This window comes from Choloepus didactylus, chromosome 12 (assembly GCF_015220235.1).
Source record: "Choloepus didactylus isolate mChoDid1 chromosome 12, mChoDid1.pri, whole genome shotgun sequence".
NCBI lineage: Eukaryota > Metazoa > Chordata > Mammalia > Pilosa > Megalonychidae > Choloepus > Choloepus didactylus.
In genome coordinates, this window is record NC_051318.1 from 60,268,250 (window position 1) to 60,296,030 (window position 27,781).

Sequence of the window (27,781 nt, forward strand, 5' to 3'; positions counted from 1 at the left end):
CCAGAATCTTCTTGATGTCCTTTATGGCTTTAGCCATCTCATTCAGTTTTTTGGAGATTTGTGTGTACTTCTTCAATTAATTGCTCCAAATTTTGTTTCTCTTTTGGCTTTTAAATTTTTCATTTGGCTTGGTCATATCTTCTAGATTCTTCAAATGCTTTATGATTTTCTGTTGGCTTCCAGGCATTTGCTTATCTTGATAAGTTTATTTTGGGAAATGCTGATTTATTTGAGCATTTCTATATTAATTTTGCAGTTACAGCTTGCTGGGGTGCAGTTTTCCTATCCTATCAGCAGGTGGCACTCTTGACCCACCTGTTACTCTCAGGTTTTTCTTCCCCGAACTTCTCCTATGCATTGCGTGGGGTCCAAACCTGATGGGGAACCAGACAGTGCACCAGTTCTCCGTGGCCCTTGGGACTGCCTGCCCTGGGGGTGCGATATGGGCCCTGTGCATTTCAACAGGCTATCTGTTCAAGGGACCCCTCCAGTGCAAACGGATCCCTCTCCTTGCGTGCCGTGGGCCTATGAGCCTCTGGGGTGTGGGAGTGGCTTCTGATACCTCTATATGGTGTCCTCTCCTATCCCTGCTTCTTGCCAGTGCACACCACGGACTTCTTGGATGGATAGTAGATGCTCCCTCCCGGGTTCCCTCCTGGGAGCTTCTGGCCATATGGCTGTGGAGGATCACCTCTCCAGCTAACTGCCAAGGTGGGTACATGGGAGTGGAGAGCCGCTGCTCACCCCCTTATCCAACGGCTGCCTCACTGCTGTCGGGCGGGGAGGTGGTCCCAGCCCAAACAAACTTACCCCGTCCCTCGAGGCACTATCTCTCCATTTTTATTTTTGTTTTTGTACTATAGGGGTCCCTCCATGGCCAATCACATCCCCAAACTGCAGACTTCTGTGTCCTCTGGCCCCTCTCTATAGTTTCTTTCATGGTCCATCTCATCCCCTCCACCATCTTCCCTGAAGTCCTCTGGAGTAGCTATTTTAACGTCAGAAAAACTAAACTTTAAGACAAAATTATTAACAGGGTAAAGATTCTTGCTACAAAATGATAAAAGATTAATTTTGAATATATATGGCCTTAAAAATATTAAGTAAAAATTGATAGAACTGCAAGGAGAAATGGAAAAGTCCACAAGTACAGGATAAGACTGTATAACATATATGTATCAGCTATTACTACACCTCAGACCACTCCAAAACTCATTAAATTAAAGCACCAATTGCTTATTTGCTCTCAAATTTGTGGGTTGGCAATTTGGGTAAGGCTCAACTAAGAGGAATATTTCAGGTTGTATGCTTTAAGTAGTATCGGCCAAGCCCATTCAGGGGTCTGATCCTTAGCAGGATGGTTTAGGCCTCTCTCCACATGGTCTTATATCCTCCAAGAGGCTAGCCTAGGTTTATTCAGAAGGCAGCAGTGTCCAAGAAAGTGAACGTAAAACCGCAAAGCCAAGAGGGCCTAGGCTTAACTGATACCGTGTGCCATCTGCCACCTTCTGTTAGCCAAAAGTAAGTTTTTTAATTTTGTCAACCAAATTCAAAGACTAGGGAAGAATAAACTCCACCTCTTGAAGGGATGGGCTGCAAAGAATTTGTGGCCATTTTGTGCAGTCTACCACAATACTGTTCTCAGCATTTGATCTGTCAAGTGACAAAAAAAAAAAAAAAAAAACCTCAGACAGTTAATAGATTTGAATGATTAACAGTATTCAGTTCATTGAATATACAAAAGATTGTACCCAGTCATTCATGTCCTTTTCAAACACACATGGACCATCTATGAAAATTGACCACTTACTGGGCCATAAAGCATGTTTCAACAAATTTCAAATAATTGTTTTCATATAGACTATGTCCCCTGCCTTCATTGCTAGTATATTAGAAATAAATAACAAAGTGATAACAAAAATATATTCATTTGGAAATTAAGAAAAATGCTTCAAAATATATTACATAAAATCTACCTGTTAAAACTTGGAGAAGTTCTAGTTCTGCCATGATGGAATAACTTGTGTCAGACTTAGCTCGCATTATAAACAACTCTTGTCTGAACAAAATATGTAAACACCTGCTTGTACACTTTGGGCAGCAACCAATGTAGGGCCATGGTCCTTGAGAGTAGCAAAACACAGGAGGTAAGCCCACAGCCTGGGAAAAAGCCCAAGCAGATCTCAGTCTTGCTGGGCAGAGGAACTAGGGATCAAAGTTTGGGGCTGCTAAAGGCAGCTGAGATTTGGGGAGCAAGGTACCAGTGTGAGAGAGCCACAGAAAAGGAGTCCAAAAAATATGCGTAAAATATGACCACTTCTGACCACTTCTAAACTGTGCATGTACAGTACGATATTCTGGGAGATCTAGCTGAGAACAGCTAATTGGACAATTAAGAACTGATCAGATTCTTAACTTCAGAGTCCAGGAGACATTCGTGGTACAGCCCCACCAGAACAGAGGAAATGTGATAAACATCCCTGGTATTCACTTGAGACCCCAGAAGGACCATGCTTGAGGACTGCAGAAAACTCTTCAGGAGTAAGGGCAATGCCTAAATTCAAGGCATTGAAGTAAATTCAATCTAACAAAGTCAAATGCCAAGACCTAACAGGTTCTAGGTGACCTGCTATTTTTCTGTAAGAAAAAAACTCAACATTCTTTAGAAGATAACATAACCAGAAATTTTATAATGTTTAATCAAATAGACATGCAAAGAAAGAGGGAAAAACTAACCATTTTTCACTTAGCTCCTTGACACTTTTCAAAAAGTTTGATGAGCTTGTGTTGGTAATGGTGGAGAAACAAGAGCACTTATACTTTGCTCTGGAGTACTTACCCCTTTAGAGAACAATCTGGCCAGAGCTGTCAAAATTCATGTTAAAAATGATTCAGTAATTCTACTTCTGTGAATTTGTCCTATCGTGTATGCACAAGTGTGAAATGACAAATATATAAGTTGATTCATTACAGAATTATTTATAATAAAAGATTGAAAACAACCTAAATGTCTGTTTTGAAGTGGACTGGTGAAATAAACTGGTATTTCCATTCATTGGAATACCATGTTGCAGGAGTATTATACATTACATACATCTCTAATAAAGGATGATCTCAAGATAAATTGTTGATAGTAAAAAAAGGAAAGTACAGATCAGTGTGTTTAAAATGTGTTCTTTGTGTAGATACATGCTATTTCTAGATAAGCATGCATCTACAGAAATAGTCATCTACATATGGTCTATAAATAGCATCATAGAAACTGGTAATAGAGATTGCCAATGGGGATGACTTCTAGGAGGATGGGGAGAATTACTTTTTTATATGGTTTATTTTTTGATACCTTGTAACATATATTACCTACACAAAAGAATTAATGTGTTAAATGAGAAACTGTATGTGAAACTTACAGTAGTAGCTATTTTTGTTATTAAGCAGATGTATTTTAATTCAGCAAGTCTTATGTAGTTACTATGTCCCTGGGTATTGGAAATAAGTAAAATAATAATCACTGCTTTCTAAGGACTTTTAATGATCTAATATGATGTAAATATAACATCATACTTTTCCTGTGTAAAAGTAAGTGCTGTAGTAGAAATAGGGAGTGCATTTGAATCACAAAGGAGAGATTGCTTCTGATGAGGTGTAGTGGGGCAAGTTCTTTGAGTACATACACCACAGGATAGATTTTGGCCATGAAGGACAGAAGATTTCCCAGCCAGAAAAAATACCATAAGCAAAGACAGAAGTGTGGGTGTTCTAGAAATGTGATTCATTTGATTCAGAAATCTTTTTTAATGGAAAGGAAGGCATATTTTTAAGTTGCTTGAATGAACCTATAAATTTCATGTCAGAATCTAAGCAAGTCCTTTTTTTATCATTGAGTGGTGATATATTTTCCTGTAAGACCACAGTTTTCCCAAGAAAATCTCCAAAAAGAAAACCAAAGACCCCTTAAAACAAGCAAAAACCTGGTGGTCTATTGGCTAGTTCCAGCCCTCAAACATTTTTCACTAGCACTGTGTGTTCATATAAAAAAAAAAAAAAAGAAAGAAAAAAGCCAGCATTTAAAAATGGGGCTATTTTACGTCTAGTGCACAGCCTAATAAATTTGCTTTTAATTTCTGTGTTAGGAGAAGGATACACGAGTATGTGAACATCCACTCTCAGATATAGTGATTGCAGGCGAAGCCGCTCATCCTTTACCACATACATTTCACCGCTTGCTTCAGACAATCTCCGACCTTATGATGTCTCTCCCCAGTGGCAGTTCATTACAGCAAATGGCCTTAAGGTAATTTTATATCTAAGCTTTCAAGGTACATTGAAAAAGAGATTTTATGGAATAGTGAAAGGACAAAATGTTCAAAAGACCTCTTTAAACCAGTAAGATAGAAAGGAATCTCTGAATTATGTAAATGGCATTTCCCTATATACTGTCATAATCGAAAATTGTCCTTCTTCTTAATTCACAGCCATTTGCCCCTCTCTAAAATACAGATAGTATATTCCTTAGTGTGCTAAATTATCACTGTCTGTTACTCACTTTCACCTCTATCACTGCAGATCACTTACCTCAGTGCTGCCTCAGGAGAATTTTAAATGTCACAAAAACGGAAAGGGAGAATGAATTATAAAAAACAAAAATCAAGATAATAGTTTTGAATTGCAAGGAATTTTAAGAGAAATATAACCTAGTTATATGCATCCAATCCTAAAACTATCTTGAGAAGCATTGCCTAATTTTAAGAAGGATCTCCTGAGATTTTACAATTACTTTTACATTGTGAGCCTTCTTGTTAGTTCCACATATTGGACTATCCATCTAAGTAATCCTCCATTAATTTTATAAGGAACAGGTTGATGGAATGATTTGGTTTCTCACATTCCTAATGGTAAGAACAGTAGAAGGAAGATTTTTTTCTTCTCAGAGGATTTTGGAAGTAGAAGATGTATTATACCCTAATGTATTAGTATGGAATTTTATGGCTAATAAATTTGAGAGACTGTTTAAGTTGACGTAACACTTGTCTACAAAAGAGATTCATTGCCTTTTTTGCTTCTGTAGACTTTATTTTCATGTGTCTTATTTTTCTATTTAAAATGGGTTGAACTTTCCTTAAAACTTACCTTGCTCTGAAGAAATTACTTTTATTTCTCAATAAAAAATAAAGACTGCCACAGCAGAAACAATGATTTGTTCCCTGATTTTTTTTAATTTCTTTTTTTTTCAACCTAGTGCATAAGATTTCTTGAAATATTATCAACAGAATGCTTTTCCAGAAATTCCTGGGAAAGAAATATTTTATATATTGCTTGTGCCTTTTTAGATGCTGGAGCCTCAAATTCAAGCAGTCTGATCACCAGTTCCTACATCAGAGCAATGTCTTTCATCACATTAACAATATTTTGTCAAAATCAGATGATGGAGATAGTGAAGAGAGTTTCAGCATCAGTATACAGTCTGGCTTTGAAGCTATGAGTCAGGTCAGTCTTTTGATAGTTATTAATCATGTTGATTATCCTGTCAGTTAACATTCAACAATGTATTGAAGGAGAAACTATAAGTTACTCATAGACAATTTAATTCTTACGCACTTTTATTTCTTATTTCATGTCTATTTATTTTGTTATCATAGAAGATTTCCTTTTGAACATTATAGTATTTATATTTGTTTCTGATAGGAATTATGCATAGTAATGTGTTTAAAGGATTTAACCAGCATTGTTGACATAAAAACATCGAGCCGACCTGCTATGATTGGTAGTTTGACAGATGGTTCCACAGAAACCTTTTGGGAATCAGGAGATGAAGATAAAAACAAAACTAAGAGCATCACCATCAACTGTGTAAAAGGAATCAATGCCCGCTACGTTTCTGTTCACGTGGACAATTCCCGAGATCTTGGTGTAAGAAGAGTAACTTTATTTATGGCTCATTAGTTCTTTCCAAAGCTTTAGTAATCATATACTCATTTCTGAATTTAGTGAAAAGATTTCTCATCTGGAACTTCATCAGCCAAACAGCATTTTTGTATTCTCCAGATAAATCTTCAGTCTAAAATCAGATTAATATGGTTGGGGGCAGTGTAGAATACCAAGTCTAAAACGAGGTATAATTACAAATATACCATGGCTATAGCTAAGCAAAATAAGTGTATACTGTATAATTTTCCACCTCCATGCCTTGTTCATGCTATTCCCTTGTCCTGGATATCTTCCCCTTAAACTCTGTCTCTTGTTCTCACAAATTCTCTAAGACCTTCAAAGAACTACTCTCCCATGACCTCCTCCATAAAAATTACTCTTTCCCTCCTCTGTGTTCTTTTCTCTATTACTTTGACAGCACTTTGACCTATGTAATTAGCTTTAAGTTTCTACTTTTTCATCCTGGGTAGGGAAAGAAAAAGTTCCTGGATTAACCTAAATTTAGAAACCTGGATTAACCATAATTTATTTTCTCTTTAGTGCTAGCCTATCCACGTTTCAACTGAATTAAGCACTCTTTTACATAAGGCACCAAACAAAGGAAAGAGAGTCCTATTTACTTGAGTGTGAAGAACCATAAGGAAATAGCACCAAGTGCCAAATCCCCATTTTTCTACCCCATTCCAGGGAAAAGATACTTAGAATTCTTTCCCTCAGATTAGATGTGGCTTGCTAACAGCTACAGTATTAATGGAGCCCCTTGGGCCATTGCTGAGCTGCTCCTGTACCATTTGCATATTTCCTTTCCCAGGAAGAGCCAGAGTGATGGGGTTGGGCCTCATATACTCTGGATATAATGCCAACCGCAGCAGTCCATCTGTAGTTGGCAAGCTCCTTGCCATCCACAACCACACCCAATTCCTGTCTGTCAGTGCAGGTTCGGTTTTCCCCTGGCAAAGAATCAGAAAAAGAGGCTTAGCTAATATATTATAAACATATTTCCTCTTCAGACCCAAGAGTTTCAACACAACTTTATTTTATGAGGTCAGGTTTAATAAATCAAAACATTTTCTGGCTAGAACTCACTGACTGGTACAAAGTTTTCTTTGATTTATGGTGCATTTTAAGGCAGGACATATTCTCCCACAGAACAGTGATGCAATCAATTTGATATTTTTGTCTTTTCTAAGAGGAGATAATCATAACCATTATTCTTGTCTAAAATCCCCAGTAAGTAAGCTGAGTCTACTTTCCTTTTAAGAAATATACATCCTTGAGACTTCTATTCCTCTTTGTTCCCCACCCTGCCCTCCACAGTGCCTTATATATAGCATTTATTTATTTGAATATATTAGCCCAAAGCACTTCAAGTATTCAGCTCTCCAAGGAATTAATATGTTAATTTATTTTTTGATGTGCTTTGCATAAAGCTTACCCAACCTTAAGGTCTCTGGCTTAGTACCAACATGACTCTTTTCAGTACTTAAAGGTATTTTAATTTTATGTGTATATATATACTTTTGCTTGTTAATCATGCCTTCCCTAGTTTGGCAAGTATCTTGAAGGGATAGAACCCTTCATTTTCATATATCCTTCTCCAAGTCTGTAAGACAGTTCTGGGCCCATTGTGACACGAATATTTGTTGATTAAGCTATCTTCCTTCCTTTTATTTCCAAAAGGAATGAGAATATAGGAAAGAAGGTAGGACATGAGTGGCAAGCAGAGTTGTTAGAAGACTTGATATGATGTGGGTAGAATTTAACTATGTTCTTTGGATAAAAAGAAAGGGTATGCCAAGTTATAAGAGAACTCATGGAAAAAGGCTGAAATGTGATTAAGATGGAGTTTGTGAGAACAAGACTGTAGTTGAAGGAATTGTGGTTGGTTGGATAGATGGAGAGGGCTCAATTAGGACCTTAAAATAAAGTCAGTAGCGTTGATTTAGTATGGTTAGGTTGTAAGAAATCATTATAAGTTCTTAAACAGAAGTATGGCATAATAAACATTTTGAATTATCTTTATTTTAGAATAAAGTTACCTCGATGACCTTCTTAACTGGCAAAGCAGTAGAAGATTTATGCAGAATCAAGCAGGTAATTAAAATTTTGTCATTAAATGTTTTGCTATCTAGGGAGAAATTTCTTATGTCTCCACTGTTGAGTTCCAGTTTTGGTGCTCTACCAATGTCTTACAGGAAATCATCTCTTTGCAAAACACTAAATTGACAAACGATCCATGCACAGGAACAGTTCCAGCCATCCCTGTGCTAGAGATCTTATACATGATTGCTCTAAATAATCTCTGATCATCAGCTATTATACTATGCCTATCACTTCTTTGCCCCCATTCCACTACAGAATCTCAGGATGCCTTAAAGTTCATCATTAATCCAATTTGCAGTTAACACCATAACTTCCCTACACTTTCAGTTAAAGTAGGATGCTCTCCCCTAGCCTACAATCTATCACTTATAACACTGCTACCATATCCCAGGTTGCAAGTCAATTTACAAATCAACTCTAGAAACAAGTTTTATCTGGGCATGTGGCTGAGATTACATACAAACACACTGTGTAAGTGAAACTTTATCAAAGCTGTTTCTCTGTGGCTACTTTAGCGCAAGAAAGTTAACCAAATTTTTTTTTCAAATCATATTAAAAGAATGAATTGAAATTTTGGATTGAACAAATAATAAATTTTGTTTAAATTGTTAAATAATTTGGGAAAGTAATCCTATTCTGTGAGATGGTGTCTATTTATGTGTAATGTCCTTTTTAGAGAGATTGGTATAATATAGTAAAATAATATCAATTTAATATCTATATAATTAATGTAGATGCCACAGATCATTTCTTATATATCAAATACTGCAAGAACAATTTTCATTTTATCAAGTGAATATTATCAAAAATCATTCACAGTGCATTGAAATTTAATCCTTGAAAAAATTATATTTTCAATGAAATGCAGTGAAATAAGGAGTCACAAGTACAAAGTTGCATATTATGTCATTCATCTTCAAAAGTAAACATATTAACTGCACATCAAAAGTATTCATCTTTAAATGTGAGGATGTACAAAACAGGACCTGGTTGCTAATCTTGGAGTGTATTTCTACTTACACTTGGAAAAGTATAGTATTGTAAGTTGTTTGTAATGTTTTCACTTGCACAACTTGTGCTGGGAAGCAATATAGTAGTCAGACCTGGATTTTAATTCTCAAATCCATTGCTTACAGAGAGTCCCTTAACACATAATAATCTCGATTTCTTCAGTTGTGTAATATCTATTAAATAATTAATGATAATAATATTAAGTACTTATCCTCACAAGGTTTAAATAAGGTAATCAGCATAAAATAAACTTTACCATCTCTACAAGTATTTGTTGTTTGAGCTTGTTGGTATTAATGCTAAGTCTAGGACGGTGATACAAGGATATAGTTGTACCAGGTTCCTGTCACTCTTCTACTCTACCAGGTGGATCTGGACTCCAGGCACATTGGCTGGGTAACAAGTGAACTTCCAGGAGGGGATAATCACATCATCAAAATTGAATTAAAGGGCCCAGAAAACACGCTGAGAGTTCGACAAGTAAAAGTCCTGGGCTGGAAGGATGGTGAAAGCACAAAAATTGCTGGCCAGATTTCAGCCAGTGTGGCTCAGCAAAGGAACTGCGAAGCTGAGACTTTGCGGGTATTCAGGCTTATCACGTCCCAAGTGAGTATCCTTACTTACATATTTCAGCATAGAATAAATTGGAATAATTATATTTCAAAAGTATAACAAAATACTTTCTAAAACTTGTTAGAGAATTCTGGCTACATATATTGCCTTTTCTTTTCTTTTCTCATAGCCCTAAACTCCTGTGTTTTGTCTTATATTCATAATTTAGAAAGGTCATGGTATATAGCAGGATTAATTTAGTAGTTCTGTAAAACCTGCAGAATCAGTTGGTTTTCACAGTGTCAATTTATTAATGATAAATCATTAATTCCTTCTCACATGCTTGTCATCTTGATCAGGTATTTGGAAAACTCATCTCTGGAGATGCTGAACCTACACCAGAACAAGAGGAAAAAGCGCTGTTGTCATCACCTGAAGGAGAGGAAAAAGTATACAATGTATTTATTTGTATTCCAAAAATACTTATTTCCCTTTTTTGTTTTCTTACTTTTTTTCAGGAAAGTAATCTATGTATTGCTAAATATTTTAATAGACTTGTGATATTAGCTTATATGCAGTTCATACTCACTTTAATTAGAAAGAAGATGAAATATCCCAAAAGAAATTCATTATTTGTTAATGTATAATCTAGATAGTGTTTTAAGTTGAAACAAAATTTGTTCATTACCTTGGGCTGTTATATTCAAATATTAACTTTTGTAAAATGAACTTAGTCATTTATTTGCTATGTACCATTGAAAAAATTATCTTCTCCCTCCTCCATCTATTCTTTACAGTCTAGCTCAGAAATACTATTTTCTCCATAAACTTTCTTTATGATATCCCACCCCAAAAAAGTAGATTTACCCTCTGCTAGACTTCATAATAATCTATGTGTCTCTTCTTGATTTCCTTCTTATTGTATTTATTTACATAAATGTTTTATTTCTTCTGTTCAACCATAAGTTTCTTGAGGACCAGGAACATGTCTGATTTGTCTTTGTAGCCACCAAAAATTCAGTATATTTTTATTGGAATAATTGTTTGTCATACTGTTCTAGAAATATTTTCTAAAATGCCATTGCTTTACTTCTTTGGTATAACTAAAGCACTGTACATAAGAGGAAAACCTCATCCATTCCCCCCCCCCCAAAAAAAGAAGTCAACCCTGGTGGTCTCAATATTAATGTTACAAATAATCATTTTAAAGCCTTTTGAAAGATAATTTCAAGAATTTACCTTGTCTAGCCCTGTGCCTTCTAATTCAATAATCTAAATCATCCCATTTTTCTCTTAGAGGTCTGTAAAAAGTAAGATTTCATAACCTTTGCTAATTCCTTCAACATTTGTGGAGATATCATTTGAATGAATACAAGACTGTGCTAAAATTCAGTATATAATTAAGTTATTAAATCTATGATAAAGACTGCACATGTCATAGGATTTCAGGCTACATTATTATGTCCTGGGAGTGATCAGAGAAGGCTTCTCAGGAATGTTGGACTTGAAATAGACCTGAAGAGAATGGATAAAAGTTGGACTAGTAGAGAGAATGGGAGCAAGAACTCATGGAAGAGGCTGGCCTAAAAGTAGGAGAGTGTATGTTGAGGATGTAAAGTTGAATAGGAAAGATATTGTTGAATCATATTGTTGGATGCCCATGAAATAACATGATTTCTTTTTATCTCTTATTAGACTTTATTTTTAGAGCATTTTAAGTTTACAGAAAAATTGTGCAGAAAGTAAAGTTCTCATACACCTTCCTTTCCTCCTGCCCTTCCTTCCCCCACCAAAGTTTCTCTTATTGTTAACATCTTGCATTAGTGTGTTACATTTGTTACAATTGATGAACCAATATTGATACATTCTTAGTAACTAAAGTCCTTTTTGTGAAGTACAATTCTGAGTTTTGACAAATGCAAAATTTCATGTATCCACTATTACGATATTATACAGAATAGTTTCACTGCCCTGAAAATCCCCTGTGCTCCACCTATTCAACCCTTCTTAATCCCTGGCAACCACTGATTTTTTTACTGCCTCTAAAGTTTTGCTTTTCCAGAATATCATGTATTTGGAATCATACAGTATTTAGCATTTTCAGACTGGCTTCTTTGACTTAGCAATATGTATTTAGGGTTCCTTCATGTCTTTTACATAGCTTGATAGCCCATTACTTTTAATAATACTCCAATGGATATTTCAGTATGCTTATCCATTCACCTATTAAAGGACATCATGATTGCTTCTAATTTTTGGCAATTATGTATAAAGCTGCTTTGAACATTTGTATGTAGGTTTTTGTTTGGATATAAGTTTTTAACTAATTTTAGTAGATACCTAAGAGTATGATTGCTGGATCATATGCTAAGCCTCTGTCTAGCTTTGTAAGAAATTGCCCGACTGTCTTCCAAAGTAGCTGTACCATTCCATATTCTCACCAGCAATAAATGTGAATTTTCTGTTGCTCCACATCCTCACCAGCAATTCGTGTTGTCGGTGTTTTTCATTTTAGCCATCCTAATAGGTGTGTAGTGTTATCTAGTTATTTTAATTTGCAATTCCCTAATGATTTAGATGTTGAGCATCTTTTCATATACTTATTGGCTATACATATATCCTTTTTGGTGAGGTATCTGTTCACATCTTTTGCCCATTTTGTAATTGGATGGTGTGTTTTGTTACTGTTGAGTTTTCTGATTTCTTTGTCCTTTGTCAGTTATATATTTTGCAAATATTTTCTCCCAGTCTGTGACTTGTCTTTTCATTCTCTTAACTGTGTCTTTCACAGGGCAGAAGATTGTTATTTTAATGAAGTTCACCTTGTTTTTTCTTTCTTGGATCATGCTTTTGGTATTGCATGTAAAAAGTCATTGCCAAATCCAAGGTCACTTAGATTTTCTCCTATTATCTTCTAGAAGTTGCATAATTTTGCATTTTACACTTATGATCCACTTTTAGTTGATTTTTGTGAAAGGTGTAAATCCTATGTTTAGAGTCAATTTTTTTTGCATGTACTTGTTCAGTTGTTCCAGCACCATTTGTTGAAAAGACTTTCCTTTTTCGATTGAATTGTCTTTGTTCCTTTCCCAAAAATCAGTTGACTGTATTTGTATGGTCTGTTTCTGGGCTCTCTATTCTATCCCATTGATCTATTTCTCTGTTCTTTTGCCACGTCCACACTGATTGTCTTAATCACTGTAGCTTTATAGTAAGTCTTGCAGTTGGGTTATGTCAGTCCTCTGTCTTTGTTCTTCAGTTTTATTTTGACAATCCTGTGTCTTTTGCCTTTGCATCAAACCTCGAACCATTTTATTGTTATCTACAAATAACATGCTAAGATTTTGATTAGGATTGCATTGAATCAATAGATCAAGTTGGGAAGAGTTGACATCTCAATGTTAACTATTAAATCTTCTAAAGAACATGGAATACCTCTCCATTTATTTAGATCTTTGATTTCTTTCATCAGCATTTTTGTAGTTTTCCTCATATAAATGTCTTACATATTTTGTTGTATTTATACCTAAATGTTTGATTTTGGAGGGTGCTAATGTTAATGCTATTATGTTCTGAATTTCAAATTCCCATTTGTTCATTGCTAGTAAATAGGAAAGTAATTGAATTTTGTATATTATCACGCAACCTTGCTATTTTCACTTACTAGTTCTATATCTTATCTGCAAACAAAGAAAGTTTTTTTTCTTCCTTCTCAATCTGTATAGCTTTTATTTCTTTTTCTTGTCTTATTGCATTAACTAGGACTTCAGCATGCTGTTGAATAAGAGTGGTGAAAGGGGACATCCTTGCTTCTTCCCAGTCTTAGCAGGAAAGCTTCTATTCTCTTCATTAAGTTTATTAATTGTAGGTTTCTTTTAGATGTTCTTTATCAAGTTGAGGAAGTTCCTCTCTACTCATAACATGATTTTTAAGAGAATCTTTTTTTAAGTCAGGTTATTGAAGAATAATTTATATACAAAAAGAAAAAGAAAAACTCACCTTTCTAAACATTCATGAATTTTGATGAATGTATACAGTAGTGAAATTATCACCACAAAATTTTAAAGCACGTTACTCCCAAAACAATTCCCTCTTTCCCTTTGCAGTCAATTTCTGCATGTCACACCTAATCCTGGCAACCACTGAACTATTTTCTGCTCTCGTATTGTTGATTTTTCCCAGATGTCATAGAAATTCAACGCTACAGAATGTTGTCTTTGGTCTGGTTTCTTTTACTTAGTGTATTATCTCATTTAGTGTAATGCTCTTGGGATCTATCTACATTGCATGTATCAGTAGTTTGTTCCTTTTTGTTGCTGAGAGATATTCCATTGTATGGATATACCATAATTTGTTTATCCTTTCACTTTTGGGTGGATATTTGGATTACATCCACTATTTGTCTATTATTAATAAAGCTTCTATGAATATTTGTGTTCAGATCTTTGTATGCATGTGCTTTCATGTCTCTTGGGTAAATGCTTTTGAGTGGGATTGATGTGTTTTATGTAAGTGTATGTTTAACTTTATAAGAAACTATCTGTTTCCAAAATAAATGAAAGATTTTATATTTTCCCTGGCATTGTATGAGATTTCCAATTGTTCTTTATCCTCAACAGAACTTGGTATTGTCAGTCTTTTTAATTTTAGCCATTTTAATAGGTGTGTAGTAGTATTTCCTTGTGGTTTTAATGCGCATTTCTCTAATGACTAGTAATGTTGAACAAATTTTCATGTGCTTAATTGCTATCTATGTGCTTTCTTTGGTGAAGGGTCTGTTCATATCTTTTAGTCATTTTTTTTAACATTGAACTGTTTGATTATTGAATTGTAGGAGTTCTTTATATTTGGGATTCAGGTACTTTATGAAATATGTGGGTTTTTTCAAAATTTAATTTTGTTGAAATTGTTCACATACCATACAGTTACTCAAAGATTTATAGTGCACAATCAGTTGACCAAGGTACTGTCATACAGCTGTACATCCATCACCACAATTAATTTTTTGTTTTCAACTTTTAGAACATTTTCATTACTCCAGAAAAGAAATAAAGACAAAAAAAGAAAACTCAAATACTCCCATACCCCTATCCACCCCCCTCCATTATTGACTCATAGTATTGATATAGTACATTAGTTACTGTTGTTGAAAGAATATTAAAATATAACTGTAGTACATAGTTTGCAATAGGTATATTTTTCCCTATATACCCCTCTATTATTGACTTCTAGTTATAGTGCCATACATTTGTTCTAGTTCATGAAAGAGATTTCTAATATTTGTACAGTTAATCACAGACATTGTCCACCATAAGATTCACTGTTTTATACATTCCCATATTTTAACCTCCAGCTTTCCTTCTGGTGACATATGTGACTCTAAGCTTCCCCTTTCCACCGTAGACACACACCATTCAGCACTGTTAGTTAATAACGTGCTACTGTCACCTCTATTCATTTCCAAACCCTTAAGTTCAACGTAGGTGAACATTCTGCTCATAATAAGCAACCGCTCCTCATTCTTTAGCCTTGTTCTATATCCTTGTAATTTATATTTCATGTCTGAGTGTAAATATTATGATTAGTTCATATCAGTGAGACCATGCAATATTTGTCCTTATGTATCTGACTTACTGCACTCAGTATAGTGCCCTCAAGGTTTCTTCATCAACCTGTTTTTTTTTTTAAAGATGGTTTTGTTCACCCACTTTCTTTCCTAAATAATCAATCAGTGGTTCCCTGTATAGTCAACCTATATATGTATTCACCACCATCACCACTATCTATATGAGGGCATCTCCATTTCTTTCACAAAGAAGAAGGAAGAGTCAAAGAAGGTAGAGAGACAAAAGAAAAAGAAAGAAAAAAAAGGACAGCTAAAAAGCAAAATAAGGAAAGATAGAATTAAACTAAAGTAGAATAAAAGAGTCAGACAACATCACCAATGCCAAGAGTCCTATGCCCTCCCTTATGTCCCCCTCTTATAGGCATTTAGCTTTGGTATATTGCCTTTGTTATATTAAAGGAAGCATAATACAGTGTTTCTGTTAACTGTAGTCTCTAGTTTGCATTGATTATATTTTTTCCCCAATCCACCCTACTTTTAACACCTTGCAAGGTTGTCATTCATTTGTTCTCCCTCATGTAAAAACATCTTTGTACATTTTATCACAATTGTTGAGCCCTCTAGGTTTCACTGACTTATACAGTCCCAGTCTTTATCTTTCCTCTTTACTTCTGTTCCACATGCTCCTAACCTTCCTCTTTCAAGTATACTCACAGTCATCTTTGTTCAGTGTACTTACATTGCTGTGCTACCCTCACCCAAAATTGTGTTCCAAACCTCTCACTCCTGTCTTTTCCTGTCTGTCTGTAGTGCTCCCTTTAGTATTTCCTGTAGAGCAGATATCTTGTTCACAAACTCTCTCATTTTCTGTTTGTCAGAGAATATTTTAAACTCTCCCTCATATTTGAAGGGCAGTTTTGCCAGATATAGGATCTTGGTTGGCAGTTTTTCTCTTTCAGTCCCTTAAATGTATCACACCACTTCTTTCTTGCCTCCATGGTTTCTACTAAGAAATCCGCACATTGTCTTATCAAGCTTCCTTTGTATGTGATGGATTGCTTTTCTCTTGCTGCTTTCAGGATTCTGTCTTTGACGTTTGATAATCTGATTATTAAGTGTCTTGGGGTAGGTCTATTCGGATCTATTCTGTTTGAGTTATGCTATGCTTCTTGTATCTATAATTTTATGTTTTTCATAAGAGATGGGAAATTTTCATTGATTATTTCCTCTATTATTGCTTCTGGCCCTTTTCCCTTCTCTTCTCCTTCTGGGACACCCATGACACATACATTCATGCACTTCATATTGTCACTCAATTCCCTAAGGTATTACTCATATTTTTCCATTCTTTTCCCTATCTGTTCTTTTGTGTGTAGATTTCAGGTGCCTTGTTCTCCAGTTCCTGAGTGTTTTCTTCTGCCTCCTGAGATCCGCTGTTGTATATCTACATTGTGTTTTTCATCTCTTGTGTTGTGCTTTTCATTTCCATAGATTCTGCCAGTTTTTTTTTTTTCAGACTTTGGATTTCTACCTTACGTTCACCCAGTCTTTTCTTTATAGCCTTCATCTCTTTTGCTGTATCTTCCCTGAACTCATAGATTTGGTTTTTTATTTGATTTAGCATATTTCTTTGAAAATCTTTAATAGATTGTTTCATTAAAGTGAAACAATGTCTCAATTGTATCTTGATTGAGATGTAAGTTTATTCCTTTGACTGGGCCATATCTTCATTTTTCCTAGTGTAGAATATAGTTTTCTCTTGTCTAGGCATCTGCTTTCCTTGTTTACCCCAGTCAGATTTTCCCAGAACAGGTTCAGGTCTCAGAATGGGGTTATTAGTTTCAGGTCTCCCTGCAGCTGTGTCTTAGAGATTGACAGACTTCCCTGTGAGGCCTCTAGCCACTGTGCTTTTCCTAACCTGCCCAGCAGGTGGTGCCTGTCAGCCTGTTGCCCACAACTGGTGTAAGGAGGTGTGGTCCTTTTAGTTTCTGTTTCTGTTTTGGCTGTTTTCCCCCAGGCTCTGGGATCTGGTTCTGAAGGGAAGACCACTAGTAGAGCTGGGCCCCACCTCCTTACTTTTAGGGAAGATACATCCCCTAGGTAGTTACCATCTTCGTCTGAATAGCTTCTTTGTCTCTCTGGCTCTGTTATCTCCACCCCTGTCTGGGTCAGAGCATTGCAAACTGAAAGTGGCTGAGGCTCTCTCCACTGAGCCCCTCAGGTTGAGAGAGAGAAAAAGGGACAGGAAGCCCCCTTTCAGAGCCAGTTCATGGCCCCCCAGTTTCAGTCATCTGCCAGAGGTGTAACACCTGGTCTTCTGGGCTCCCTCTCCCAGGACAGCAGAGTCTTCTGGTTCTTTAAGCTCAGTTGTCACTGAAAGCCTCTGTCTGCTTGTTGGGGTTTGTAGCTTGTATTCAGCAGTCCACATGTGCTAATTAAATCTCCATTTAGAGTTGGGCTGAGCTATATTCACTTGCTCAGAGTGCTGCTTTTTACCACAGCGAGGTTTTGCAGCTCAGCCTGCTGTGGGGAAGGGGGCTGCCAGTGTGGTTCTGCAGTTTTTACTTACAGATTTTATGCTGCGATCTCAGGCATTCCTCCCAATCCAGGTAGGTGTACGGTGTGTGGACAGTCACGGTTGTCCCCCAGCAGTTATTCCAAATTATTTACTAATTGTTCCTGGTTGTTTATTAGTTGCTCCAGGGAACTTACTAAATTCCACTCCTCTCTATGCCTCCACCTTAGCTCCTACTGAAGTATGTGTTTTGCATATATTTTTCCTACTATATGGCTTGTTTTCAAAGAGCAGAAGTTTTTAATTTTGATGAAGTCAAATTTATTTTTTTCTAAGTGATTCATGATATTTGTGTCTTATCTAGAACCCAAGGTCACAAGGATTTTCTCCTATGTTTTCTTACAGAAATGTTACAATGTTATTTCTTTTATCACCATATCCATTTTAAGTTAATTTTTATATACAATATGAAGTAAGGATTGAGGTTCACTTGTTTGCATCTGGATGTCCAGTTGGTCCAGCACCATTTGTTGAAAAGACTATCTTTTATCAATAGTTAATAATCAGTAATCAATAATCAAAACCATAAATGTACAGGTCTATTTCTAGACTGTCTATTCTGTTGCATTGATCTAAATGTATATTTTTACACCAGCATCAGTCTTTAGTACTGTAGCTTTATAAGAAATCTTGAAATCAGTTCATGTGATCTTCCAGCTTTGTACCTTTTTGAAGTTGTTTTGACTATTTTTAGGTCCTCTGCATTTCCATATAAATTTTAGAATCAGGCTATCAGCATTTCTTTAGAAAAAAAAAATGTTGGAATTTTGACTGGCATTGTACTGGTTGATAAATCAATTCAGGGAGAATTGACTATTTAATAATATTGAGTCTTTTTATCCATGAACACAATATGTCTCTCCGTTTATTTAGTTCTTTAATTTCTCTCAGCAGTGTTTTGTAGTTCAGTATACAGGTCTTGCACACATTTTGTTGAATCTGTCACTAAATAATTCATGTTTTATTGCTGTTGTAAATAGTATCTTTTGTTTCATTTTTCAGTTCATTTCTAGAATATAATACAATTGACCTTTGTATTTTCACCTTATATCCTGTGATCTTTTAAAATTAACTTAGCTCTAGAATCTTTTCTGTAGAATCTTTGGGGTTTTCTTTATAAATAATCATGTAGTCAGCAAAAAAAAAAAAAAAAAAAATAGTTCTACTTCTTCCTTTCCACTCTATTTGCCTTAAATTTCTTTTCCTTTGCAATACTGCACTTCATAATTCCTTTAATAACAGGTTGAATAAAAGTGGAAAGAGCAGACATCATTGACTTTTTCTAGACCTTAAAAGGAAAGCATTCAGGCTTTTACCATTAAATATATTGTTAGCTGTAGAATTTTTGTAAATGCCTTTAATCAGATTGAGGATATTTGCTTCTGTTCCTGGTTTGCTACGAATTTTTATTAGAATGGATATTCTAATACATTTCCCTTCTTCATGTTCCTTCTTTTATTCAGTAACATAGTCCATATATTGCTATGTATTTAATGGATATGTGATATTAGCTTATATGTAGTTCATATTTTTTACTTTAAAAAATGAAGGAACTTTGTAATAGAAATTAATGTATAATTCAGTATTTTAAGTAGCAAAAATATTTTGCTCTATCCTACAGATTCACTTTTTTTAATTCCTGTAAGGCCATTCCAGTCATCCACTTCTTGAGTGACCTTTGGTAGTTCTGTCTTTAAAGTAATTTGTCCATTTCATCCAAGTTGCCAAATTTTTTGGTGTAACTTGTTCATAATATAACCTTATTGTCCTTTTAAATATCTGTAGGATATGTAGTGATGTCTCTTCAGTTAGTCATTATTTTGGTAATTTGTGTGTTCTTTTTTTCTTGAATAATCTAGCTAAAGGTTTATCAATTTTATTTATCTTTTCAAAGAACCAGCTTTTGGTTTCATTGATTTTCTCTAATTTTGTCTATTTTAATGACTTGAGGTTTTACGTTTATTTTTCCATCTGTTTGCTTTGGGTTTTGTTTCTTCAGGTAGAAGCTTTAGCTCATAGATTTGAGATCTTTCTAATGTAAATATTTAAAGCTATAATTTTCTTTTAAGCACCACTTTTATGTTACAAATTTTTGTATGTTGTGTTTTCAATTTCATTCTGTTTAAAATATTTTCTAATTCCCCCTTTGTTTTCATCTTTGACCCCTTGGGTAATTTAGAAGTGTCTTGTTTTATTTTCAGGTATTTGAGGATTTTCCAGAAGATTCCTGTTATTAATTTCTACATTAATTCCATTGTCATCAGATAATATCCTTTGTGTATTTTCAATTCTTTAAAATTTGTTAAGATTAGAATTCTGGCCCATAATATGGGCTATTTTAGGGAATGTTCCATGTGCACTTGAAAAGAATGTGGGTGCTATTATTGTTGCATGAAGGATTAAGTAAATATCAATTACTTAAAGTTGGTTGATAGTGTTGTTCAAATATTCAAGATCCTGAATAATTTTTTGTTTGTTTACTTGTTATAACAAGTACTAAGAGAGGAGTTTTGAAGTCTCCAGCCATATGGACTTGGAATTCAATTCACCTAGTTGCTGATATAAGCTCTCTAATAGACTCAAAAATGTTAGGATATAGATTATCAGCTCTCTCTCATTTGTTAGGCTGGGAGTGGTGTTTTCTTGTGGCTTTCTCTGTATCCTAAGACAAGTGAATCTGAGGATCATTTTTCTCTCTTAAACAAAAGAGTGGCTCACCTCAGTTTACTTACCCATAAAATAGGGGGAACATTAGAGGTTACTCTATGGGGTTGTTGTGAAGATTAAATAAGATTATATCTGTGTGTGTGTGTGTCTGTCTGTCTGTCTGTCACTTAGAAGATTGCCACACACATAAGCAGTATAAAATTTCAACCTTGATTTTTCCTGTGTTACATTTCTTTAAAGACTGTTGATGAGTAGCTCAATTTAAGACCACCATCATAGAGTCTCATTAGGACCTTTTCCTTTTAATCAAATGTTATTTTCTTGAGTTGCTCTTCTAACATCTGAATGTAGGATGTGAACAAATAATGTACCAAATTTATAAATAAATTCAATCAAACTCACTCAAATTGATGAGAATTTTTAGAGTACAAGAACCCATAGTAGACCTCTGGATTTCTTAAGTTCTAAAATTTTGTTCTTTTTAGAGTTACTTTGATCAATGCTTATTTCTTCAGCTTTATCCTTTATCTTAGCATCATAGCCTCACATTAAAATAAATTCACCTTATAAAAATATCTAAATAATTCTTTTTCAAGACAACTTTGAAATGTCAGAAATACAGATTTTATTTAATGAGCTGCTTCATTTTTTTTCCTTTTTACGCATAAAGGCAACATCAGATGCTGACCTGAAAGAACATATGGTCGGAATTATATTCAGCAGGAGTAAGCTGACTAACTTACAAAAGCAGGTTGGTTAATTGCCACTTCATTGTATTCATCCATTTTTATTATTACTATTTTTTAGGGTGTAAGGTGTATTCCAACATTTACGGAGGCTATTTTATGCTGGCTCTTTTAAGGGCCCTGCAGAATGTTTCTTTATTCTAGAGAGAAATAAGTATATTGGCATACCTGCATCAGTTTAAAGATTTTGTTATGAATGTTAACTTACTTTCTTTGCTGCTCTTTGTCATTTCTCATTTTCAGGTAGATTACTTTATTTTGGTGTCAATACCCATTATATGATTTCATTTGCATGTTCCTTCTCCCACTGTTTTGGTTTTTTTTTGTTTTTTTTTTTTTTGTAAAAAAAAAATTGAGTAATTATAATATTAACTAAACCAGTGTTAATATTTTAAATATAAAGGGATGGGAGAGTAGCACTAGGTTGTCAATATAACAAAGTGCTTAGGTAACAGTAAAGAAGTCCCCCAAAAGCCAAATAAAATACTGATTGTATGTAAGTTTATTGTTTTAACTTTCAATACCATTCAAATCTTTTTTAAAGTAAATTATATCATGAATTTATTTTTGCTTTATCTTTTTAATAGCATTTCACTGAATCTTAGATACTGACAGTTCAAGAATATGCTGTTATTTAATAAAATGTGCTGTATCACTAAAATAGAAAAATTGTTAAATTATGAATGCTGTCAATTATAAAACCCATTATGAATAGGAATGTTAAAATATGAAAAAATGTGCCTTAGAAGTGATAAAATTTGTAAGTTGATTTTGTTTGACGTGCTAAACTACAGACAAGGGTATTTAAAAATTGTATATGATCAGTTCCTAAATTCTGGTTGATTTATAACAGTCAGATTTTTATCGTGATTCCCCTAGCTTTCCTTAATTGAGAGAATGGTATGATGGAGACTTAACTGAGAAGAAGAATATTAAATTGAGCATGAACTTCCATTCTTGTGTAGATGAGTCTTACAAGCATATGTTTACATTTCCTTTATGTCACCCACAAATAGGTGTGTGCTCACATCGTCCAGGCTATTCGCATGGAAGCCACCAGAGTCCGTGAAGAATGGGAACATGCTATATCAAGCAAAGAAAATGCCAATTCTCAGCCAAATGATGAAGATGCCTCCTCTGATGCTTACTGCTTTGAGCTGTTGTCTATGGTTTTAGCATTGAGTGGCTCTAACGTGGGCCGGCAGTATCTGGCTCAGCAGCTAACTCTGCTTCAGGATCTCTTTTCACTGCTTCACACAGCCTCTCCTCGAGTCCAGAGACAGGTGCCTGATCATACCACTTACCTTTTGGCTTATTTTTCTTTTACCTTTATGATAGTTTCAACATTGTTAAAATTCACACTAACAGAGAGAATCACTTAGAGCCATAAGTATAGATTTTTTATTTTGTTTTGTTTTGTTAGTTTTTGGCCTATGTATTTTTTAACTCCATGCTTTTTATTTTTAATTGTTGCAATGAAAGTGTGGAAGAGCAAAATATGTTCCATTTTACTAATGTGATATTGTAATAAAGAGTATCTTAGCTTCTATTTGTCTTGTTACCATTCAATATATGATGTAATTTTCCTTTAGTCTTGACCAACTAAAGGCATTTTTTTTTTCTTGCTTCCCTGGAATGGTAATTACCACTCCAGAAATTAAAAATAGAGTTAAGGTCATATCCTTTTCAAAACTTTTGAAGTCATAAGATATTAGCTAGGCTCATTAAAAAATGAAAACTTTAAAACACCAATCTTAAAATGGAACTTTTTCCTTCTTTTTCTTACCAGGTGACCTCTTTACTAAGACGAGTTTTGCCTGAAGTGACCCCTAGTCGTCTGGCCAGCATCATAGGCGTGAAATCCCTCCCCCCAGCAGATATCAGTGATATCATACACTCTACAGAGAAAGGAGACTGGAATAAGCTAGGTGTCTTGGACATGTTTCTAGGATGCATTGCCAAAGCACTCACCGTACAGCTAAAAGCCAAAGGAACAACTATCACAGGAACAGCAGGTGCCACTGTGGGCAAAGGGGTTACAACAGTTACCCTTCCAATGATTTTCAACTCCAGGTAGGTCTTTCCCTCTGTTTTTGTACTAAAATAGAACAGAGGGAACTCTGAGTAAATTATGACATCATTTCAAATTCTACCTTGTTTGCTTGCTCACCAACTAGAATCCATGAATAACTGACCCATATATAAAAGGGAATGTTATGTATAATAAAGGTGTTATTTACTATCAGTGAGGAAACAAAAGTCGAATATATGATGTTGGGGTATTTGCATATCCATGTAAAAATAATTATGACCCTTACCTCATACAATATATAACCTCAGATCAATTAAATGTAAATATAGATACATAAGTATATATAATAATCTTCAGATCAATTAACTATTCATATATGTGTGTGTGTGTGTGTATATATATATATATATTTAAACTTTACTAGGACAAATTACAGAGGGAGTATTTTTGTAATCCTTAATTTTGAAAGACCTTGAAACACAAAACACAAAAGTCATAGAGGAAAAGATTCACAGATTTAGCTACATGAAAATGAAAATGAATTGATAGATGATACTATTAAAATAGAAAATTATTTAAGATCTATACAATAGGCAATAAATTAATAGCTATAATATTAGAAGAATAATATAAATCAATGACAAAAAGACAAACTTACTGCTAGAAAAATAAATGACAAGAACCGTCACTTCACAGAAGAATTACAAAGGTCAATAAACAAGTGAAATACACCTCATTAATAAGCAGAGAAAGGTAGATTAAAACAACATCAGAATATCTTTGATGCTTTGGTAGTATTATGAGGAAATAATAATTCTCATCTAACCTAAATTGCTACAGCCTTTTTGGATATCAGTTTGATAATATCTCACTATATTTAAAATAAGCATATCCTTTGACCCACCAATTCTACTTCTAGAACTGTTTCCCTCAAAAATGTTCACACATGTGCAAAAAGATATTTATGCAAGAATATTCTAGAATTGTGTGTTAATAGCAGAAAATTAGAGGCATCTAATATCCATCATGAGAGGAATGGTTAAACAAGTTGTGATCAATCACACTGTGGAATCAAACCTGTTTTGATTTTTCTGCAAACATCATTTATTACTTAAAAACAAGTTATCACTACATTTCCTAAAAACAGAAACACTCAGAAAATATTAAGTTTTCCCAAAAAAAAAAAGATAGCAGAACCTCAGTGAACAAGAAGAAAGAAAATAACAACTGCCATGTTTCTAAATAAATTACTAGGAAAAGATCTGGAACAGTGCTTTCCAAAGAGCCAATCCATGACATAAGAAGATAGCATCAGATTGTAAATCAGAGCATCACTTCCTTCATCTATATAGTCTAACTAGAAAACAATGTACCAGATGAACTAAGCGATAGTGTGCTCAATGATATAATATGTTGATTTACATTCTGGCGCAAGCTCCTTAACTCTGTGTGAACTAGTAGTAGATAGTTTGTGGATAGGCAGCTGGTCCATGAACTACACTTTGAATAGCACTGTTCTAGAAAATGCACCCAGAAATAATGTACAACAAATATTCAAAAGAGAACACAAATCAGAATAACTGCTTTCTTGAGGTTAAAGAGATAGATTATGGGTAATATTTTGATTAAATTTCTTTTTAAATGCTTTAATTGATTCAACAGCTTAAAAAATTAAAATATTGCACTCTGAAATAACAGTTTTCATCTTACTCATTTGTAACAACTATCGATGATTGATTTATACCTGCTGATTTTTCTTTGTAGTTATATTCGACGAGGTGAAAGTCATTGGTGGATGAAAGGCTCTACTCCTACCCAAATCTCAGAAATCATTATTAAACTTATTAAGGATATGGCATCAGTAAGTTCCCATCCTTCTGACCATCATATTGATGAGGTGCAGTAATAATCTGATAAACAAAGCATGCGTCTTATTCTACAGAATTGATATAGTAGTATTGTTTTGTGTTACTTAAAGGCTATTTTTAGTATATTAACTACTGCACCATTTGTCTTTTCAGTTAGTGATAAATTAGTCCTTTATGTAAACTATAGTCATTGCAAATTTTGCAATAATTGTTACATATGTCTTCTCAGACTTTAAAACTTAAAAAATAAAATAAAATATACTCTTTCAGGCTCCAAAAAAAAAGCCTGAGTCTAAAAGCTTACTTGAGGGAGGAAAAAAAGTGAGAGTTTCTCATTCTCTTCAGTTCTCATGGTATATAAAACTTTTATTTTTCTTTATAATGTCTTATATCACCATATAGGCAGCTCCGAGAGTGCATAAGATAGGAAATTACTTCTCAAAATGCCTGGCTCTTAATGATCGCTCCAGAATGTTAGTTTCTTTACCTTCCATTGTTTTCCAGTTCAGCCTAAGGAGGGCAAGATATTGTCAAACTTAAATCCCTGAGAGCTAGAGTGAACAGAAGGCACGGAGGAGGAAGAATTTGAGCTGTCCCTTAAAAGATTGATAGCATGTGGATATGAGAAGTAGGAGAATATTCTAAGGGAAATATGGAATCCTCTCACTTTTCTCAACAGCATGGACATTTTCTCAATCTTTGTGACAAATGAGCTTTCTCAAGGTGTTTATAGCATGGAAATGTTTAGGAACACCTGAATTATTTATTAGTGAAGTACTGATGTTCATTAAAAATAAAGTTAGCAAATAAAAATACTTGTAGTTTAAAACCACTTATGCTCTTGTTATCCATAAATATTCATCTAAAGCAATTAGCCTAGCTGTATAGATTTCATTTTAAATAACAAGGTTTCATAACCAAAATGTCTCAAACACAAACACCTTAGTACTTCTGTTATGTTTTTATTCCAGTGTAAGAGAAAATAGCCTTGAATTTTTTAGGAAAAAGAGTATTGAGAACTTAAATTTTTATTTACTTTTCTTTGGAATCATCAAAATAAAGATTAGACATTGAGTTTTTCATAGGGCTGTAAAGGATTTTTATTTCGTACCTCTCTGCCCTTTGTTCTAAAATGTCATAGTCTTGCTACAAACTAATAAATCTTTCTTTTTTGTGAGAGATGTTTATGTAAGAATATAATTTACTAATATGATAATACATTTCTCATTACTTTTTAAAATATTCTCTCCTGTTCAATAGGGTCATCTGTCAGAAGCTTGGTCCCGAGTGACAAAAAATGCCATAGCAGAAACCATCATTGCCTTGACCAAAATGGAAGAAGAATTTAGGTCTCCAGTGAGATGTATTGCAACAACTAGGGTGGGTTTTTGGTTCATTTGGTCTATATCATTGCATGTTCTTTTTCATTAATAGGCTACAACAGACTAATCAATAAGTCAGCTTAATCCATGTTTCTATCAAATATTATACTTTATTGAGAAACTGTATTGAAGTGCTTTTTAAAATTATGAACTAAACATGGTGGCTGTAACTATTCACTGTTATGTGTTCTGCATCACTTTTGTTATTATTTTGGAAGCTACAGATATACCAGTTAGCAAAAGCTAAATTATATCATGTGTCAGTGTATCGTCTTTCCAATGATCTATTCACTGTAGTTTGTCACAGTAAGTTGAGTATAAGCAAGAAGCTGTGATGGGTTGGAGGTCCTTGGAAAATAAGGTCCTTCCTACTTCTCTTTATTTGGCCCAGTTCTTCCTAATGCCAGCTCTGTGGCCTTACTACTGGGTTGAAGGGACTTCCTTTTGAAAAGCAAAAAGTGTGTTGGGGAAGGATAGACTCTCTTAAAAAATGGGATTGCATTCTTTAGATGAGGTATCTGTAGTAATTATTAACCTACCAAATTTCATTTCCCATATACTTCCAAAAGAGATTTGAGATTTCCTTGTAGCAGGACAGTGTGACAGCATTAGGAAGAAGTGAACACTGGTAGAATTGCTTAGAAGTCTGAAAAAAAAGATAAATTGTATTCCCCTGGGGTAGAAAAAGGCAGTTTGTGCTATGTTGCCAGTGAGTGTGAAGCCTGAAGCACTTGCTTTTGATGGTATGTGTGCATTTTTATCTTTCACTCTAAGCTCCCCTTTCTCTTTGCAAACTTATTATTTTTCTTTTTCTATGTTTTTCTGTCCTCGTGTATCCTCCCTTACTCTTTGTATGCAGTGACACCCACACACACTTCTTGGAGTTGAGCCACTTCAATAATTTTCTATTTTTCAGTAATGAAGAAATATATCATTTTATATACAACTGAAGCTTACTCTTTAAGCCTCAGAAAAGTTTCAACTATTTTTGAGCACAATTTTTTAAATTTTATTGAACACTTACTTATTTTTGAAAAAGTGAACCAAGCATAGTGCCAGGCACTTTGAGACATAAAGAGACATCTAAGGAAGTGTTATGATTTGGAAGAATTTAGTATGTACCCAACTACTCATGGAACTATAAACACACAGCCATTGTACTACCTTTCTTGGAATTTAATGCCTCAAACAGATGATACTAGAATAGAAAAATATGTAAAAGTCATTGATATGGTATATATTTGATAAATACTTAAATTCATTTACTGATATGTCATGTGCATAAAGGATAATTTCATATGTCAGGTAGAAAACAGGATGGTTCATCATAGAAATAGTCATTTGTTGAGTG

At 34.4% G+C, this 27,781-nt stretch overlaps 1 protein-coding gene across 3 annotated transcripts in view; it reads left to right on the forward strand.

Moving 5' to 3' along the window:
- Nucleotides 1-27,781, forward strand: part of MYCBP2 (MYC binding protein 2) — a 377,400-nt gene that overhangs the window by 331,194 nt on the left and 18,425 nt on the right. For all 3 annotated transcript variants that reach the window (XM_037800441.1, XM_037800440.1, XM_037800439.1), the window contains 11 exons: nt 4,134-4,294; nt 5,331-5,487; nt 5,686-5,910; nt 7,957-8,022; nt 9,409-9,648; nt 9,954-10,052; nt 21,073-21,153; nt 22,165-22,431; nt 22,938-23,221; nt 24,945-25,041; nt 26,309-26,428. In XM_037800441.1, the coding sequence (XP_037656369.1) occupies nt 4,134-4,294; nt 5,331-5,487; nt 5,686-5,910; nt 7,957-8,022; nt 9,409-9,648; nt 9,954-10,052; nt 21,073-21,153; nt 22,165-22,431; nt 22,938-23,221; nt 24,945-25,041; nt 26,309-26,428 (1,797 nt within the window). The remainder of the gene's footprint in view (nt 1-4,133; nt 4,295-5,330; nt 5,488-5,685; nt 5,911-7,956; nt 8,023-9,408; nt 9,649-9,953; nt 10,053-21,072; nt 21,154-22,164; nt 22,432-22,937; nt 23,222-24,944; nt 25,042-26,308; nt 26,429-27,781) is intronic.